A 20,223-nucleotide genomic window follows, 5' to 3' on the forward strand; every position below is an offset into this window, starting at 1 on the left:
AGGTGGTGGTGGTAGTTGTGGTGGCGCTATGCTTACAACGTTTTCAGCATACTTTCTTTCGTATTTCGTGTCCTCTTCAATGCAGGTATAAAGTAGTGTTGCTTGTAGTATTAGTAGTAGTAGTAGTAGTAGTGGTAGTAGTGGTAGTGGTGGTAGTGGTGGTGGTGATGGTGGTGGTGGTTGAGGAGGAGTTATGCTTACCACGTTATAAGTATACTTTCTTTCATATTCCGAGTCTTCCTCTATGCAGGTATAAAGTGGTGTTGCTTGTAGTGGTGGTGGTGGTGGTGGTGCAATAATGGTGGCAGTTGTGACGGTGAAATAATGCGTAACACCTTTTCATTACGCGCTATAAGTTTCTCGCTTCGTTGTACCTCTCTTATTTATTGAACACATCCTCCGCTGCCTTCGTTCCTTGCTCTCCGTCCGTTAATGGGGCGGTGGAGGAAGTAGCAGTTTTGAAGGTGGAGGTGGAGGAGAAGGTGTGGTAATGTTGTGTTGGTGTGGATGATGATGGGAGCGTAGTTGTTTAGTGGTGTTGGAGGTGGAGGAGAAGGTGGTGATGTTGTGTTGGTGTGGATGATGATGGGAGCGTAGTTGTTTAGTGGTGTTGGAGGTGGAGGAGAAGGTGGTGATGTTGTGTTGGTGTGGATGATGGTGGCAGCGTAGTTGTTTAGTGGTGTTGGAGGTGGAGGAGAAGGTGGTGATGTTGTGTTGGTGTGGATAATGATGGGAGCGTAGTTGTTTAGTGGTGTTGGAGGTGGAGGAGAAGGTGGTGATGTTGTGTTGGTGTGGATGATGGTGGGAGCGTAGTTGTTTAGTGGTGTTGGAGGTAGAGGAGAAGGTGGTGATGTTGTGTTGGTGTGGATGATGGTGGCAGCGTAGTTGTTTAGTGGTGTTGGAGGTGGAGGAGAAGGTGGTGATGTTGTGTTGGTGTGGATGATGGTGGGAGCGTAGTTGTTTAGTGGTGTTGGAGGTGGAGGAGAAGGTGGTGATGTTGTGTTGGTGTGGATGATGGTGGCAGCGTAGTTGTTTAGTGGTGTTGGAGGTGGAGGAGAAGGTGGTGATGTTGTGTTGGTGTGGATGATGGTGGCAGCGTAGTTGTTTAGTGGTGTTGGAGGTGGAGGAGAAGGTGGTGATGTTGTGTTGGTGTGGATGATGGTGGGAGCGTAGTTGTTTAGTGGTGTTGGAGGTGGAGGAGAAGGTGGTGATGTTGTGTTGGTGTGGATGATGGTGGGAGCGTAGTTGTTTAGTGGTGTTGAAGGTGGTGATGGAGAACAGGTACACCCACAAGCACAGCCTCATTTTTTTTTATTGCAACAAAGGAGTCAGTTCAAGGGCATAAAAAAAGGAAACAATGAAAGAACAAAGCCCGCTATCCGCATTACCAATCCTTGAGGTGTTGAAGAAGGAGCTGATGTACATAACCTAACCTAACCTATCACACTCAACACATCCGCTTCTTGCATCAGTTCCTTAGGTGTTGAGGCAGGGCTAGTGTGCGTAACCTTACCAAACTAACCTTTCAACACCCTTTTCTTGCGTGTATCACTAATCCTTGAGGTGTTGAAGACGGAGTTGATGTACATGACCTATCCTACCACACTCTTCAATACATCCCCTTCTTGCATCATCAATTCCTTAGGTGTTGAGGCAGGGGTAGTGTGCGTAACCTTACCGAACGAACCTTTCAACACCCTTTTCTTGCGTATATCACTAAATCCTTGAGGCGTTGAGGTAGGGGGTGGTGTGCCTAACCTCACCCAACACACCCATAGCACACCCTCTTCTTACATCACCAGATCTTCAGATGTTGGTGTGGAGCTACTAGTGTGCCTAACCTTCCCCACCACACCCTGTAACACACCCTTCAAGACACCCTCTCCTCGTACTACCAATCCGTCGGGGTGTCGAGACCTTTCCCGAGGGCCGCACGATACACTTTACCTTCCCGACGTGTCCATTTTTTCATCAAGGTTCTCCGCGCCGCCGACGACTTAATATTCCCCTTCCGAGGCCGGCGCTTCCCTGCTGTCCGGGCCGCCGCCTCCCGCCCGCCCTTCGCAACTTAGGATTTCAATTACGCGCTTTTAGCTAAGTTTTGAGTCTTCCAGCGCCCTGAGCCGAGCTGGTGAGGACGGCCGCTACTCCCCTTGGTCGCTACCGCAATTATCTCGGCTAAAATTAAGGCAAGAGAGAGTTCTTTTGGAGGTAAGCGACGGTCATCTTTATTAATGGTTGTCAGATGCACGGGGCAGCACGCTTGTGGAGCCCCGTGGAGAGGCGACGCGGTAATGGGGAAGGGGTGAGGGGCTGGAACACTCCCCTACCCGTCCCCTTCCCTGTTCCAGCTCCTCACCTTCCCCCCTTCCCCCCATCAGCCTCGGGCACTTGGGGTCTGGGGAGCTAATTTCTGCTGCCTCACTCGCCCTTCAGTGGTCTCCCTCCTCCTCTCCGCCTCCGCCGCCATCACCACCACCTCTGTTATAACACTACCATCAAACGACACTGCTGTTTCTCTCTCTTCATCAATCTACCTTCGCAAAGCAGCACTTACTATGTTAAACAGGTGTGATCTCCCGGCCGTTCTGTGAGTTATGTTACCACTTCCTTCCCCCGCCGCCGCCGCCGCAATCACCACCCTCGCTATAACTGCACTGCCACAATACGGTAACGTTCGCTCTGTCTTCATTAATCACCCTCGCTGAAATAACACTGATTAGGCATGCGTTTCCATCACTAATCCACCCTCTTGAAGCACCATTGATTAGGTATGCGTCCCGGGGTTTTGCGATAATTTATGTTGCCTCTTATTTCATTTCGACCGTTGCAGCCGCCACCACATACCACCACCACCACCACCATTACTTCGACCACCATCACCACAGCGCATTTGTGTTCCTTCATGTTCCGCCGCATTATTCTCGTGGGTACATTACTAACCATTACCATTAGTTCTCTCCTCACAGCGACCGCCCTTCGTTCTGTATTTTGCATTTTTCTCTCACCGCGGCGGCTCCCTCTGTCCCGTTCTCTCTAGTTGCCATTATCCTGTATTCCGGTTTTCTCTGATTCCCGTTTTCTTTGAGCTGATGTTCCCCGTTCACACACCTCAGGAGATGGATGGACGCCTTGTCTTCGCCCTTATCGTCGCGGAGATCACATTGAAGTCACGGGATTAGCAACACAAAGAGCGTGAAAGGGTGAAGTATGAAGCAACTGAAACACACTGATGCAAAACTATGGGGATTCTGCCATCGCAAAAGCACGCGATTAGCAACACATGAGGAGGTCGATGGGTGAGGGATGGCAACACTGATTAACCCTCTTATGCAACACTATTTTAATGAGTTGATGCTCCTGCCATTACGAACACGCGGGATTAGCAACACAAGAAGGCTGAATGGGTGAGGGATGAAACACTTGCAATACTCATCCAGACGAAACACTAAACAGAGGAGTTTGATTCAGCCCCACAGAGGTTTCAGATTCTTCCTTCTTCGCTTTAGCAGCTCTGGCCGAAGAATCAACACAATTTACAACATCAGCCTTACTAGTTTGAGCAGCTGATGCGTTACTTGGCTCACCCTTCCCTTGAGATCTTGTGGGAGGAGTAACTTGGATATGACGTGTTGTTAAGAGTTACGGATTTCCTTTTCTTTCTTTTATTCTGTTCTGGCCGAGGAAAGAGAATCACCATCATTTGTTTTGCTTGATGAGTTACACGGCCCACCCTTCCCTCGAGACGTTGTGGGCGGGGTAACTCAAATATAACGTGTTGAAGAGTGTTACGGATTCCCTCCCTTCCCTCAACGCTCGATCCGGCAACGATAACGAAGCTTGTTTTGAGGTTGGTCGCGAGGGGAACAAAAATGTCTATAATAACACAACTCATTTCCACGCGATAAATAGAGAAAGGTGATTGTAGGAAGGGAAGGTAAATAGTCTTGTGTCAAAAAATCGTTGGAGTTAAATAAAATAGTTACATAAAATAGTTTCTTGTGTCAGATTTGTTTTATCTCCGTCTGTCTGTCTCTCTCTCTCTCTCTCTCTCTCTCTCTCTCTCTCTCTCTCTCTCTCTCTCTCTCTCTCTCTCTCTCTCTCTCTCTCTCTCTCTCGTTCATTTTAAATTTTTTCCTCAAATATTCAACGCTGGACGAACATATGAGAGAGAGAGAGAGAGAGAGAGAGAGAGAGAGAGAGAGAGAAGAGCAAATACCCTCGATTATATAAGGTAAGGAGGGAAGGGCAGGTGAGAAGACCAGGTGAGATAGCATCAGCAGCTGTCACCTGTTTCATAATTACACCCCACACCGGCACAGTTTACCTGGCCTGCAGTCTCCCCCCCTCCCCTCCCCTCCCACACCTTCTCCCCTCACCCCCCCTCCTCTTGGCGCATCACAGCTCTTCTCTCCTCCTCCTTGCTTCACTCTCCCCTCCTCTACTTCCCTTCCCTTCCTTGCCCCTCTTCCACCTCTCTCCCCTACTTCCCTTCCCTTCCCTTCCTTGCCCCTTTTCCTCCTCCCCTCCTTGTCTCTCTCCTCCCTCCCCTTCCCTTCCTTGCCCCTCTTCCTCCTCTCCTTCTCGTCTCTCTCCTCCCTCCCTTACTTCCCTTCCCTCCTCTCCCTTCCTCTCCCCCTTCCCCCCTCTTCCTCCACTCCATTATCCTTCATACTTGTCAGGCTTTCGACTTTCCATACACGTTCTGTACACGAACTAACCTTTTTTCTGTCTCCTCCCTGTCTCTTCACCCCTTCCTTGCCCCTCCCTGTCTCTTCTCCCTCCTCCCTTCCACGGTCAACTCCTTGCTCTCGTAAACACACACACACACACACACACACACACACACACACACACACACACACACACACACACCATGCCTGCTTTCATTATGTATGTATATAATTTTTCCGTACCTCACCTTCCCACACTACCTCTCTCTCTCTCTCTCTCTCTCTCTCTCTCTCTCTCTCTCTCTCTCTCGCCATATATTTTCCGCCTTCCTGCCTTCTCTCCCTTTCTCCCTTCCCTCCCTCCCTCCCTTTTGCCCCGGGCTGTGATGGTCGCGAGGCTTGTGACCAGAATCCTTTACTTTTATGGGGATCAAATTCTGTCCTTCATTTCAACCTCATTTCTGGCAATTATGACCACTGAAAAAAAATCCCTCCGCTTCCTCTCTCTCTCTCTCTCTCTCTCTCTCTCTCTCTCTCTCTCTCTCTCTCTCTCTCTCTCTCTCTCTCTCTGGTTGCGATGTTGATTGATTTCCTCTTACGACCCTTATTTTTCTTGGGGGGTGGGGGGTGGGGGGGATGGGAGGGAGGTGGAGCTGTTTATTTTTTTTTTCTTTCTCACTTTGTAGTTCTGTGGTGTGTTGTTGTTATTCTCTCCTTCCTTTCATTTCCTCCTCCTCCTCCTTTTCCTCCTGGTTGTTTTTTCTTCTCTTCTTTTTGCGTCTATTGTTTTCCTTTTCTCCTTTTCTCTCTCTATGTTCTTCCTCTTTAACTAGTTCTGTGATGTTTTTTTTTAATTTTTCTCTCCTTCCCCTTCTCTTCCTCTTCGTTGTCATTCTTCTCTTGCTTCTGTAGTTCTCCAATTTCTTCTTATCTATCTCTTCTTATTCTTCTCTTCTTATGTTTCCCTTTTCTCTTTTCTTTCTCTGTGTTCTCTTCTTCCATTAATAGTTTTCCTCCTTTTCCTCGTCTTCCCTCAATCGATTTTCCCTCATCTATCTCTTTTCATTCTTCTCTTCTTACATATCATTCTTCTCTCTTCTCTTTCTCTCCTTTCATTCTCCTCTTCTTACATATCATTCTTCTCTCTTCTCTTTCTCTCCTTTCATTCTCCTCTTCTTACATATCATTCTTCTCTCTTCTCTTTCTCTCCTTTCATTCTCCTCTTCTTGCATATCATTCTTCTCTCTTCTCTTTCTCTCCTTTTCTTTCTCCTCTTCTTACGCATCATTCTTCTCTCTTCTCTTTCTCTCCTTTCATTCTCCTCTTCTTACATATCATTCTTCTCTCTTCTCTTTCTCTCCTTTCATTCTTCTCTTCTTGCATATCATTCTTCTCTCTTCTCTTTCTCTGTGTCCTCTTCTCCCATAAACAGCTATCCTCCTCCTCCTCCTATTCCTCCTCCTCTCCTTCCGACCCAACAATTCTTCCAACAGATCGCGGGACAGTTCTCAATATGATTTCCATTTGCTATTTTTTCCTTTCTGGGGGGCAACAGTAAATTTGTGAGGGCTGAAAAATGTGACCCGATTTATGATACTTTTAGAAGCGTTTCCCTTGTGGAGGAAGAGGGGAAAGAGGGGAGGAAGGCGGGGATGAGGAGAGGAAACGAGGAAGATGAAGAGTGAGAGGAAGGGATGGGGAGGAAATGGGAGGGAGAGAGCGCACGGTGAGAGGAAGAGGGAGGAGACGGGAAAGGGAAGAGAGGGGAAAACGAGGCGAGGGGAAAGGGGAGTGGGGAGGGGAGGTGAGGGGAGGTGAAAGGGAGGCAAGTGAAGCGAGTAAATGTGACTAGTTTATGTTTGTTAATAACGGGTCTTCTATGGGTGAGGAATGAGGGGAGAACGAAAAGGAAGAGGGGAGAGGGGAGACGAAAGGAAGGAATATGAAGCGAAAGGAAGAGAATAACAGGAATAAAATAATGATGGCCGTTCGTTTTTAGGCTCTCGTAACACACACTCTCTCTCTCTCTCTCTCTCTCTCTCTCTGTTTTCTCTCTCGCAAGTTTTCGTTACACTTTTATCCTGGTTTCTATTTCACCTTTTTTTTCCTTCTTTGTTTTCTTGCTCGCTTTCTTTCTTTCCCTTTCCATTGGTTGTTTGTTTTCGTCACTTTTGTATTTACTCTGCGTCCGACCCCCAATTCCCCTTTCTTTCACCCTCTCTCTCTCCCTCTCCCTCTCTCGTACGTACCTGGTGGTGTAGTCCCAGAACACACACGCGGGGTTGGTCACATTCACGGTCCTCAGCATGGCGAAGGTAAGCACGACGGGTTCTGAGAGCTCGATGTGCCGTCCTGCCCCGAGCGAGGCGGAGAGCACGCGAGAGTTGAGAACCCGCGTCTCGTTCACACCCTGGGAGAAGGAGGAGAGGATTAGCGGTGGGGAAGAAGAACTGGGATGCAAAGGGTACTGGGGATGAAAATAAGAAGTGGTGGGAATGAAAGACTTGTTGTGTTTGGGAGAAGGAAGAGAAAAAAGAGTAGATTGTTAACATTGGAGGATAAAATATGACTGAAGGAGAGGGTTAACATGGAGGATTGAATGGGTATGTATGAGGTGACTGGGATAATAGTAGGTTAGAAAAGAGAATGTGAGGAAGTTATTGTGTTTGGGTAAAGGAAGAAAGGCCAGATAAGAACGAGAAGGAGGCGAATAGCATACGAAAACGAAAAGGGAAATGATGGAATAGCAAGATATGTGGATAGAAAGGAAAATTAGATTAAGTTGAGAGAATGGTACACAAGGAGATTGAGTTAGAGGAAAAGCATCTGGGTACAAAAAATACTGCAAAAATGACAACGTGAAAAATCGCTAATGTAGGCCTATTCAAGACAACAATTTATACGCTAATAAGAAAATTAAAAGCAAAACAACACCCCTGCTTCGAAACTAATGGGTGATATTATGTAGCAAATGAAGTTAAATAAAAAAACCTACAAAATGAAAAGAATATAAAACATTACAATGAAACTGAGAACCACGACTCTTACCTCACATTAAAACATAAACATGAGACAAACGGAAGAATGAGATTAAACTGAAACAGGAACGCGCATAATAAACAACAAACAAACATTACATGAGACTAATACATACTTCCAGGTAAGCACACACACACACACACACACACACACACACACACACACACTAAAGGAAAACGTAATACCGCTGCAACTGTACATAATATCTAGGAGACGGCGGGAATAATTTGGGCAATATTACTCCCTGTAGCTCCACCATCACCACCACCACCACCCACCACCACCCACAACCACCCCCACCACCATCACCACTACCACCACCACCACCACCATCTTGCACCTCGCCTCCCTGTCATGGCTCAATATTCCAATCAAGAGGCTGACGACTTTTATTGCTTATTGCTTTAACATGATATTGGGAGGAGCGGCATCATAGGTCCAGCCCGCCATTCCTCTCTCTCACAAGCCCTCCGCATTATATACATTTACTATATATTGGCGGGAGGGAAGGGGAGGAGAAGAGAAAGAGAGAGAGAGAGGGAGCGGGAAGGTAGACACACAGATGGAAATAAAAAATGGGTGCAAACATCTCTCTCTCTCTCTCTCTCTCTCTCTCTCTCTCTCTCTCTCTCTCTCTCCTCGTGTTATAGAGTGGCGCGACGTCCCGGAATATTGGCAAACAACTTGTCGTGCTTTCCTTTGGTCTGCGTGCGCGTGTGTTGTCGAGCAGGCTCCCGCGAGAGGCTTATTGCGCTAAAAGAGGTTGTTTAATTCAGTTTCGCCGCTCCTGTATGTGTTCGCCTCGTGTGTGGGGGTGGGGGTGGGGGAGGTATGTAGTATGTTGAAGGTTTGAAGTGTGTGCTGATGCGGAGTGATGGTGGCGGTGGTGGTGGTGGTGGTAGTAGAAGTAGTAGTAGTAGTAGTAGTGGTAGTAGTAGTAGTGGTTGTTATGATCGAGTGAGTAATGTTGGAAGCGCTGTTGCTGTTATTATTTTTATCCTTATTGATATTATGATGATTTCTATTATTATTGTTTTCACTATTATTATTATTATTATCATCATGTTGTTTTTGTGATTATTACTGATATCGTAATTATTATTTTAACAAGATAAAAAAAAATTTTGCGGCAGGAGGAGAAGGAAAAATAAGACGAATAAAAATAATAATAATAATTCTTCTCAACTGCGACTTAGATTTAAAAAAGCTCCAAAGAATTAAAACTTTTCAGCAACTTTGGAAAAACTCAACAACCGAGAATAAAACAATCAGAAACACACACACACACACACACACACACACACACACACACACACACATACAAATCAACAAACACACACAAACACAACCCTCTCATTCATCCCCCGGCAGGAGTAGGACGCCCTCGCCAGTCCCTCACCTTGAAGTTGGCCTCGCTGGGGGTGTAGGTGCGTCGGGCGGGCTGCAGAAGGTGGTGGAGCCCGTCGTAGCTGAAGAACACCATCTTGACCAACCCGTTCTCCGAGTTCTCTAGTAGGGCCTCAGGGGGAAGCGTAATGGTATCCTGCGGGATCTTATACGTCTCCCCGTCGAGGTCCTGCAGGATGTCTTCACTCGGGTAGGGCTGTGAGGCGTCCTGCTCCCCCGTGGTGGTGAAGGGGCCGTAACCCGTGGGCGTGGAGGCGGGGTCACTGGAGGGCGTGGGCTTGTCCGTCAGCCACATCTCCCCCGCCGAAGGGAAGGTCACGGACTCCACGTTGCGGGTCTCCATCACCTGAAGTCGGAGCACTGCAAGACGGAGGGAAAAAAGGACAGGTGAGAATAAGCTAAAAAACAAATATAATTAACTGTGATAATACTAATAACACTGATAAAGGACAGGTGGCACTGAGGTAAACCACAAACGTAATAATTCTTATGTGTGTTACTACCAAGGCTGACACTAATAGGAACAACAGTAAGAAAAGTCCCAAATTTATCAAGGTGAAACTTTTTTCTCTTACACTTAAAGAAGACAGGTGAAGGGAAGGAGGGGCAGGTGGAACAAAGGTACACACACACACACACAAAAAAAAAAAAACGTAATTAAATGTGATACTACAAATGATATCACTAATGAGATGAACGCTACTCATAATACAAATAACAAGTTTATCAAGGTAGACACAACTTTTTCGTAGGCGTAACGGAAGACAGGTGGAGGGAAGTAAGGACAGGTGATACAGGTAAGAAACAAACATAATTAAGAGTGATACTGCTAATGCTGGCACTAACGATATGAACACAGACTACAATTTTATCAAGGTAAGAACAACTTTTTCGTGGGCGTAAAGGAAGACAGGTGGAGGGAAGTAAGGACAGGTGATACAGGTAAGTAACAAACATAATTAAGAGTGATCCTGCTAATGCTAATGACTACAATTTTTTCAAGGTATGATCAACTTTTTTCTTACACGCCTACAGGAAGACAGGTGAGGTACAGGTAAGTAACATAGTTGATTGTTAGACCCTTCATGGTAAGACTGATAAAAATAATAGCAATACAAGTCATTAAAATATCCAAGTCATAATTACTTTAACCTATATTATTAAAGAAAAGCAAACACACACGAAGTTAAGAGTCAAACAAAGAGAATACATTGACCACTGATTAGTATATATATTACTGACCTTGATGTAATAATGAAAAAAACAACGAAAAATCAAAAGTTAATAAATATTTATACTACTTCAAATAGTAGGACTGTAACAAAAAAATAGTATCGAACCTATAACTACAATAATCGAATCAAAAGCTAACTCATTCTTGAGCGATCACGAATATAACCCCATGAAAATAAGAAGAAAAAAATCATAACATCAAAAGCTAACTAATTCTTGAGCGATCACGAATATAAATCCATGAAAATAAGAAGAAAAAAATCATAATATCAAAAGCTAACTAATTCTTGAGCGATCACGAATATAACCCCATGAAAATAATAAGAAAAAAAAAACATAATATCAAAAGCTAACTAATTCTTGAGCGATCACGAATATAACCCCATGAAAATAATAAGAAAAAAAAAACATAATATCGAACCAAGCTCAAAAATCAATCGTTAGAGGTCGCATTATTCTTCGTGTCAGCGCAGTGCTTTCTCACACGCGAGTTTTCCAGCAACACCCAGAGACCCATTGACCGTAAGAGGGAACACTCATTTATCTTGCGTTTTCTTCCATAAATTCATCCCACTCCCAAAAATCTTTCCTGCGATGATCATTCACGTCTTCCTTTCCTGCTGTAGTGTGTAGGCGTGTTAGGAGAGAGAGAGAGAGAGAGAGAGAGAGAGAGAGAGAGAGAGAGAGAGAGTAAAAAAGGACCCACAAAACACAGAATATCCATCATTATAACGAAATTAAGGAAAAATAAATCGAAAAAAGCAGCTCAACCTTCTCTAAAATTAAGGAAGAAAACAAGCGTAGACAGAGAGAAAGAGAGAAAGAGAAACCCACAGACAAACATACATACAGACAGACACAGAAACAACGGGACTAACACAAAGGTAAATCAAATTCAAAGTCAATCATCCCGAGGAAAGTTCATCCAGCTACTGTTGTCAGGGAGGTAGGGAGAGAAGGGAGAGGAGGGAGAGATGGAAGGAAAGCTGGGAAAGAGGGAGAGAATTAGGAGCCTGGCAGAGAGGAAAACAAGGATGAGAGAGAATTGGGATGAGAGAGTGGAGAGGAGTGGACGGAAGTGGAAGGGAGTGGATAAGAATGAGAGAGAATTTACATGGAAAGGAGTGGGAGGGAGTTGATAAGAGTGGATGGGAGTGGATATTAGTAGATGGGAGTGGGAGGGAGTGGATAGGAGTGGATATAGGAGTGGAAGGGAGTGGATAGGAACAAGATAGTATTTAGATGGGAGGGAGTGGATATGAATGGAAGGGAGTGGATAGGAATGGAAGGGAGAGGATATAAATGGGAGTGGATAGGAATGGAAGGGAGTGGATAGGAGTGGGAGGGAGTGGATAGGAGTGGGAGGGAGTGGATAGGAATAAGATAGAATTTAGATGGGAGTGGGAGGGAGTGGATAAAAATGGAAGGGAGTGGACAGGAATGGAACGGAGTGAATAGAAATGGGAGTGGACAGGAATGGAAGGGAGTGGATAGAAATGGGAGTGGACAGGAATGGAAGGGAGTGGATAGGAGTGGGTAGGAACCGAGATGGAATTGGGGAACAGAGCGAAGGCGTTAGAAAATAGTCCTCGATTCTACGTGAAAACAAATAAAGAGAGAAGAAAAAAAAGAAGGAGAAACTGAAGAGGCAGAAAAACACAACGACAATGATTAAAAAAAAAGAAGTAAAAAAAAAAAGGGAACTAGTGGGAAAGAATGTAAAAGCGTAAGCCGAGAAATAATGTTAAACAGAACAAACAGACATGACAAACAGCAGACGAAAGAGTAAACACGCAAAAAAAGGAGAGAGGGAGACTTCACAAAACAGAAGTGCAAAGATTGGCGAGAAAAATAAACAAAAAATGGAGAAGAAAAAGAGGAGGAGGACAATTACTGATAAAGATTACGAGAGGAGGAGGAGGAGGAGGAGGAGGAGGAGGAAGACCGAGGTGGAGGCTGAATTGAAGACGCAGAAGAAGAGGGTGGCGCAGGAAGAGGAGGGGGAGGAGGAGGAGGAGGAGGAGGAGGAGGAGGAAGGAAAATAAAGACTCCCGCTACAGTACTCCCAAAACATCGATTATCGGAGGAGACGATCAGTGTGTGTGTGTGTGTGTGTGTGTGTGTGTGTACCTTTGTGTGTCTCCCTCGCAACACTCGCCAATGCTCCGAGTCTGAATCACTGCAAAACACAACACCTCAAGGCCCCCCAACCGCCCCCCCTGAAACCCCCATCCTCGCCCCCCCCCAAAAAAAAAGAAACGTCTCAGGGAACGGAAAGTGGAATGGAACGCAAACCAGGAACTGAGACCGAGGACGGGAAACAAAAATACGAGAAAAACATTGGAATCGAAAACGAGAGAAAATGTCAGGGAGATTTATGTTGAAATTTGAGAACAGATAATGTAGGAAGTGATAGAAAGCCTTGGATTGTTATCATTTCCGGTGTGTGTGTGTGTGTGTGTGTGTGTGTGTGTGTGTGTGTGTGTGTGTGTGTGTGTGTGTGTGTGTGTGTGTGTGTGTGTGTGTGTGTGTGTGTGTGTGTGTGTACGAATTGATGGAACTAAAAAAAAAAAAAAAAAAGCAAAACAACACAATATGACAAAAGAGTGGATAGGAGAGAAAGGGAGTGGAAGGGATAGGAGTAAGAGTGGAAGGGAGTGGATAGGAGGGAGGGGGAGTGGAAGGGATAGGAGTGAGAGCTGAAGGGAGTGGATAAGAGAGTCATAGTGGAAGGGATAGGAGTGAGAGTGGGAGTGGATAGGAGGGAGGGGGAGTGGAAGGGATTGGAATGAGAGTTGAAGGGAGTGGATAGGAGAGAGTCATAGTGGAAGGGACAGGAGTGAGAGTGGAAGGGAGTGGATAGGAGAGAGACGGAATGGAAGGGAGAGGAGTGAGTTGAAGTGAGTGGATCAGAGAGATGGAGTGAGAGTGGAAGGGAGTGGATAGGGGAGAGAGTGTAAAAAAAAGAAAACTTGGCATCTTAGAGAAAAAAAGGAAGACGAATGAGACGGAAACAAGAACGCGAAACAAAACATGAGAACCAAAAAGGAAGAAAAAAAATAATGAGGTTGAGGGCAGACGCGCCATAAACAGACAAACAAACAAACAAACAAAATAGCCCATAATACGAAACGCTCATGACATTTACAACACAGAGGCGATGATGTATTTTTTTCCTCATTTTACAACAGCCTAAAAAAATGAAGAGAAAAAGAAAAAAAAAGAAAAAGAAAATATGTAGAAATAATAAGAGAAAAAAAGGAAAAAAAAAACACTGCCATTTGACCTTTCATAATAATACTTGAAAACGTAAAAAAAAAAAAAAATAAATAAAAGGACCATCATTTGACACTTCCTTGGCAATGATACTTAAAAAAAACCGCAAATAAATAAATAAAATAAAATAAAACAAAAAAATAAAGAAAATAAGAGACCACCACTTGACACTTCTCTGACAATGACACTTGAATAAATGCAAAAAGAAAAAAAAAGTGTATTAAGAGAAGGAGCGTAAAGTGAGGATGACACTGAATTGCAAATGAGTAAAAAAAAAAGAAGTGGTCATTAACATAAAACAGAAAGGAAATGAGAACACGGGTAAGTTACTCCTCAACTAAACTACTTTGTGGAAGGCGAGTAACTTATGTGTTCTCTCTCTCTCTCTCTCTCTCTCTCTCTCTCTCTCTCTCTCTCTCTCTCTCTCTCTCTCTCTCTCTCTCTCTCTCTCTTAATGACTTAATAAAGAAAATATATAAATGTGGTATAAGAAAAAGTAAAGAGAAAGAAAATAAGAAAAGAAAAAGAAGAAAATGAAAACGAATGAATGAAAAAAAACGAAATAAACAACAAAAACGTAAGAGAGAGAGAGAGAGAGAGAGAGAAACATTAATCGTCTGTTTCTGCTACTGGACTGGACCTGGACTCTTCCTTTCCTCCTCCTCCTCCTCCTCCTCCTCGTCCTTTCCTCTCCACCATACCCTTGGAGGAGGAGGAGGAAGGAGGAGGAGGAGGCCAATCAGGAGGTGGTTCGGGCCTCAGGGGGAACTGGGGAGCAAGCTGTGTAATTTCAATCAGGTGGTCTCTCTCTCTCTCTCTCTCTCTCTCTCTCTCTCTCTCTCTCTCTCTCTCTCTCTCTCTCTCTCTCTCTCTCTCTCTCTCTCTCTCTCTCTCTCTCTCTCTCAACAAGTCCGTCTCTTGTTTTTTTTTGCCACCCAATTTTAGGGGAAGTCTTTTTTTGGTATATTTTCTTTTATTTTCGTTATAATGAGGGATATTGGGTGTTTTTGGGTCTCTCTCTCTCTCTCTCTCTCTCTCTCTCTCTCTCTCTCTCTCTCTCTCTCTCTCTCTCTCTCTCAACAAGTCCGTCTCTTGTTTTTTTTGCCGCCCAATTTAAGAGGAAGTCTTTTTTTTGGTATATTTTCTTTTATTTTCGTTATAATGAGGGATAGTGTGTGTTTTTGGGTCTCTCTCTCTCTCTCTCTCTCACGGTTTATCTTCTGTCCGTAAGCTCGTAAAAGAAAGTTTAAAACAGTCCGTGATAAGGAACGTTAAGAGAATGTTGAATGACGCTCCAGCTCCCTTCTTCTTCCTGAGTCCCTTTTCTCCTCCCCTTCCCCCTCCTCCACCCACTCCCTTTCCTTCCCTCTGTCCCATACTTCTAATCTCATCTCTTACTTCCTTTCCAATCTTAACATTCCTTTTTATTCCCTTCATTTTCTTTTATCTTGCTTTTCCTTCCTTCTGATCTCTTTTCTTTTCCCATTTTCTCCATTCCCTTCTTCATTTATCCTTTTCTAGTCTCCCTCTCTCCCCCTACCCTCCTTCCTTCCTTCATCTTCCCTTTCCTCTATCTTTCTTCCCATTCCTTCTGACCACTTGTTATATTCTCTCCATTCCCTCCTTTATTTATCCTTTTCTTGTCTTCCTGGTTCGCATCTCTCCCCTTCTACTTTTTAAACATGTCTCTCCTTATACTAACCTCTTTCGCCCTTTTTTTTACCAATGTCTCTCTTTCAGACCTTTTCTATAATCTGTCTCGTTCTCCTTTTCTCTCTTCCCGTGTCTCCCCCACCTACTCCTGCAATCTCTTCCTCTGTTCCTGTCTCTCCAGCTTCTCCTCTTTACCTCCTCCTCCTTACGTCTTTCACCCATTCTCTCCCTTTTATTCAGACCCTTTCTATACTTCTCTTCCATTCTCTCCACCACACTCTCTCTCTCTTGTCATCTCTTCCTCACTTCTCTTCCTCCATTTCTTCTTCACTCCCTCCTCAACCTGTCACCTCCACAACTCCCTTCTTTAACCTGCCACATTGCCCCCCTCCCCACTCCCCCTGCCGCCCCCCTGTCCCCACCCGTCCCCCTGCCCCCCCTCAGCCCAAGACACATCCGCCTCAGTTTGTCACCGTCACCAAAACAGACAAAAGGAGTTCACGAAAAAAGAGAGAAAAAAAAGGAGAATGGGAAACAAAGGAAAGAGGCAGACGACAGACGAACGAGGTTATACTGAAAGAAGAAGAAGAAGAAGAAGAAGAAGAAGAAGAAGAAGAAGAAGAAGAAGAAGAAGAAAGAGGAGGAGCCAGCGGTGAAGTGTAAAATAAAAAAAAATCTGAGCACAAACAACGAAGGAAAAAATAATAGCGAAAGAATTATGTAAGGGGAAAATAAAATAAATGCAAGTCAAAGAAAACAAGGAGAGAAAAACTGGAGTGAACGAACGTTGGGGAGAACTAAAGAAAATATGATAAACGAAGAGAAGGTGAGAACGAAGAAAAGGAGAAAAAAAAACTAACACAGAAAAACAATGTAGATAGACAGAAATACAAGAAAAGAAAACGCCAGAAAAGGAAGATAAAAAGGGAGTAAGCGAAAGAAAGGAGAAACCAAATGAAAATCGTAGAAACCGAAATGGACAGAGAAGCAGAAAACGCCGTCAGGAAAATAGACAACGCCAAAGGGAAAAACAAACAAACAAGCAAAAAAATAATATAGAGAGCAACAGCGCCAAAGAAAACGGACGAGCAAACAAAAGTGGCGTAAACTAAAAAAAAAAAAAGATAACCCACGAGTCACAAAGCTACAACAAATAAGGGAAAGGAGGAGGAGGAAGAGGAGGAAGAGGAAGAGGAGGAGGAAGAAAGTATATAAAAAGGAGAAAATAAGAATAATATGAAAACAGCGTAGAAGAATGACAACAGAAAGAGAGAAAGAAGGAAAGAAAGAAAGAATTAGTTAACAAGACATAGATGAAAATACAGATAGATGGATAGATAGAAAGAAAGAGAGGAACAGACAGAAAACCAAGAACCAGAATAAAATAATGATAATAAAAAGTAAGACAAAGGGGAATAAGAAGAGACAAACACATCCACAATAACATAGAAAGGAAGGAGGAAGGAAGGAGGAGGAAGGAAAACAGTCACACCAAACAGGAAAATAAGAAAAAGAACATGAGAAATAAGACGAAAACAATGATAAAAAGGAGGAGAAACAAAGAAAAGGCAATAACAAAGAAAGGAAGGAAAAAGGAGGAGGAAGGAGAACAGTCACACCTAACAGGAAAATAAGAAAAAGAACATGAGAAATAAGGCGATAACGATGATAAAAAGGAGGAGAAACAAAGACAAGGCAATAACAAACAAAGAAAGGAAGGAAGAAGAAGGAAGGAGAACAGTCACACCAAACAGGAAAATAAGAAAAAGAACATGAAATAAAACCCTAACGATGATAAAATTGAGGAACAAAGACAAAGCGGAATAAGAAGAGGTAAACACAACTCAAACACCAAACAAAGAGAAGAGAAAGGAACACACACACACACACACACACACACACACACACACACACACACACACACACACACACACACACACACACAGTCACACGAAACAAGGAACAGGAAAACAAAAATAAGAAAATAAGGAACAAAGGGAGAGTAAGAGAGACAAAGCATAATAAGAAACAATAACAAAGAAAAGAATAAGGAAGAGAGAGGAAGAAACACAGCCACACGGAACAAGGATCAGGAGCAAGAGAAAGAGGAGGAGGAGAGAGAGAGGAGAGAGAGAGCACAGCGGGACACAGCAGCAGGCGAGTCTCCATTAAGCGCAGCGTAATGAGAAACTCCTTTATATATTATCCCAGCGCCTGATGAATGCTTCTACGCTTACTACAGGAGGGGGAGGAGGAGGAGGAGGAAGGTTAAGGGGAAGAGGTGGAGAAGCACTAGGAAGAGGAAGAGGAGGAGGGAAGGAATGTAAGGTGAATAAAAACTAAGGTGAGGTAAGAGGAGAAAGAGGAGGAGGAAGATGAGGAGGAGGAGGAAGAGTTGGAGGAAAAGGAAGCAGCGAGGAGGAAGAGGAGGGGGAATAGGTGAAGGAAGAGGAGAAAGAGATGAGAAGGAAGAAGAATTAGAGGAGAAATCAGCGAAGAGGAAGAGCATATAGAGAGGAAGAGGGGAAGGAAGAGAAGAAAAAAAAAGTAAGAGGAGGAGGAGGAGGAGAAGAGAAGGATAAGAAGGAGAAGCTGATTAGGAGAAAGAGAAGGCAATGAGAAGGTGAAGATTATGATGAGGAAGAGGAAAGGAGGAGGAAGACAAGGCAGAAACGAGGATGAAGAGAAGACAGCAAGGAAGAAGAGGAGGAGGAAGAGGAGCCAGAGGAGGAGGTGGTGAGGCGAGGAGGTGGTGAGGTAGGCTTAGCAAAGAGCCACAAATTCCGCCTAACTTTGCACTATAACTACGAAGAAACTTTGGCGAGAATAAAGTGTTTTTACGGTGATACTAAATAACGCAATGAATATGCTTAAAGTTATCCAGTTTTTGTGTTACTTGTGCGGGAGGAGGAGGAGGAGGAGGAGGAGGAGGAGGTAAGAATGAAAAGGAGAGTCTGAAAGTATGAGAAAAAAGCGTGTTATGAGAGAGAGAGAGAGAGAGAGAGAGAGAGAGAGAAACCCAATAACAACCCCCAAAATCTCATTAACAGTCATTCAAGCTGTTTTCCTCCACTCTCTCTCTCTCTCTCTCTCTTTCAGGTTCAGGGTAACTATATTTCTACCTTAGTTTCCGTTTTTACACTTCTAACGTATAATTTGGTCTTGTACTCCGTAAATACAATGATCTGTCCTTGTTTTCATCCTCCCTGACAATAATAAACTGCAGCTGACGCTTGGAGGCAAAAAAGAGTGACGGGAAATCATGCTTCCTCTCAGAGCGTAAGGAGGACACGGTTACCTCGGAGCCTCAGAATTACCCGACACCTTCTTTTACCTTTAATTTTCGACAGCCTGGAATTCTGTGGCGATGCGAGAAATTTCAAGGGTAAAAGTATATACTAAAGATAAAGATAAAAGAAAAAAAATAATGGTAGGTTCACGAAATCGTCACACTTGGAAAATTACCTAACGCCTCTTTTTTTTATTTTTATCAACTTTCCTTTTCCGTTCGTATTTTCATTTTCATCTTTTTCTTTGTTTTTCATTTTATCTTTGCAAACATTATACTTGGAAAATTACTCAACCCTTCTTTTTTCAACCTTTTCCGTTCGTACACTTCATTTCTTTTCTATCTTTTCTTCCTTTATTTTACATTGTTTTCATTTCATTTACAGTTCATGAAATCTCCACCAACTTGAAAACATTACTTAACGTCTCTTCTTTTTCTGCAACCTTCCTTTCCTTTCCCGTTCGTAGTTTTCATTTCATTATCTTTTTACCATTTTTTCTTCCTTTTTTGTTGTTTTCCATCTTACCTTGGCAGACACACACCTTCAGTTCCGGTTACACGTCATTTAAGGTGTTGAAATGAGACTTAAGACCCGTGTACAATCGACCCCGCCCCTCTCTCTCACCCTTTCCTCCTCCTCCTCCACCTCCGCCACCTCCACACACACACGCGTCCCTTCCGCCTTCAAGGTAAATCGAGGTGAACAAAAACCCAACAGCTATAGCGACACCTGCCTCCTCGCCCGACCACCTGCCTCACCTCACCTTACACCTGGGTCCTCTCTCTCTCTCTCTCTTTCTCTCTCCCTTGCGCCCCTCCCTCATCCCCTCTCTCCCTTCCTCCTCTCATATCTCCCTCCCTCACTTCTCTGTCTCCCTTTTTCACTCCCTCACCCATGACACATCCTCCCTCCCTTCCCTCCTCATCATCAGTCTCCATCTCTTCCTCCCTCCTTCTGATTCCACGTCTCCCTTTTCCTCTTTATGCATCCATCTCTCCTCTTCTACCTCTTTTTTTGTCCTTTTCTTTCCTTTCCTACTTTCTCATGCTTTTTCACTATGATTCCTCTTTCAATATCCTCCCATTCCTCTTTCTGTTTCCCTCTCTTCCTTCATCTCTCTTCTCTGCCTCACCTTTTTCATTCCTCTTTCTATCTCCTCCCTTTCCTTCATCTCTCTACCACACACTTTCCAATCCTCTTTTTCCTCTTTCCGTCTCCCTGTCTTCCTCCATCTCTCTTCTCCTCTGCCCTATTCCCTACTCCTCTTTGTTTCCTTCCCTTCTTCCTTCTATCTTCCTAAATCTCCCTTCTCTGATATTTTCCTTCCATTCCTATATTTGTTCCCTTCCCTTCCTCCAACTCTCTTCTATGCCACACGCCACTCCTCTTTCTGTTTCCTCATATTCTTCCTTTTTCTCCCTCTCTTCCTCCCTCTCACTCCCTCCATCCTTCCTTTTTCTCCCTCTCTTCCTCCCTCTCACTCTCTCCATCCTTCCTTTTTCTCGCTCTCTTCCTCCCTCTCACTCACTCCATCCTTCCTTTTTCTCGCTCTCTTCCTCCCTCTCACTCACTCCATCCTTCCTTTTTCTCCCTCTCTTCCTCCCTCTCACTCACTCCATCCTTCCTTTTTCTCGCTCTCTTCCTCCCTCTCA

General features: G+C 44.2%; 1 protein-coding gene across 9 annotated transcripts in view; it reads right to left on the reverse strand.

The window, feature by feature from the left end:
* LOC127000410 (adhesion G protein-coupled receptor L2-like) overlaps nt 1–20,223 on the reverse strand; it is a 107,107-nt gene that overhangs the window by 43,805 nt on the left and 43,079 nt on the right. For all 9 annotated transcript variants that reach the window (XM_050864111.1, XM_050864116.1, XM_050864112.1 and 6 more), the window contains exons 5-6: nt 9,112–9,479; nt 6,923–7,083 (exon numbers count right to left, since the gene is read on the reverse strand). In XM_050864111.1, coding sequence (XP_050720068.1) covers nt 6,923–7,083; nt 9,112–9,479 — 529 coding nt within the window. The remainder of the gene's footprint in view (nt 1–6,922; nt 7,084–9,111; nt 9,480–20,223) is intronic.

Source organism: Eriocheir sinensis, chromosome 18 (genome assembly GCF_024679095.1).
Source record: "Eriocheir sinensis breed Jianghai 21 chromosome 18, ASM2467909v1, whole genome shotgun sequence".
NCBI classification, from domain to species: Eukaryota; Metazoa; Arthropoda; class Malacostraca; order Decapoda; family Varunidae; genus Eriocheir; species Eriocheir sinensis.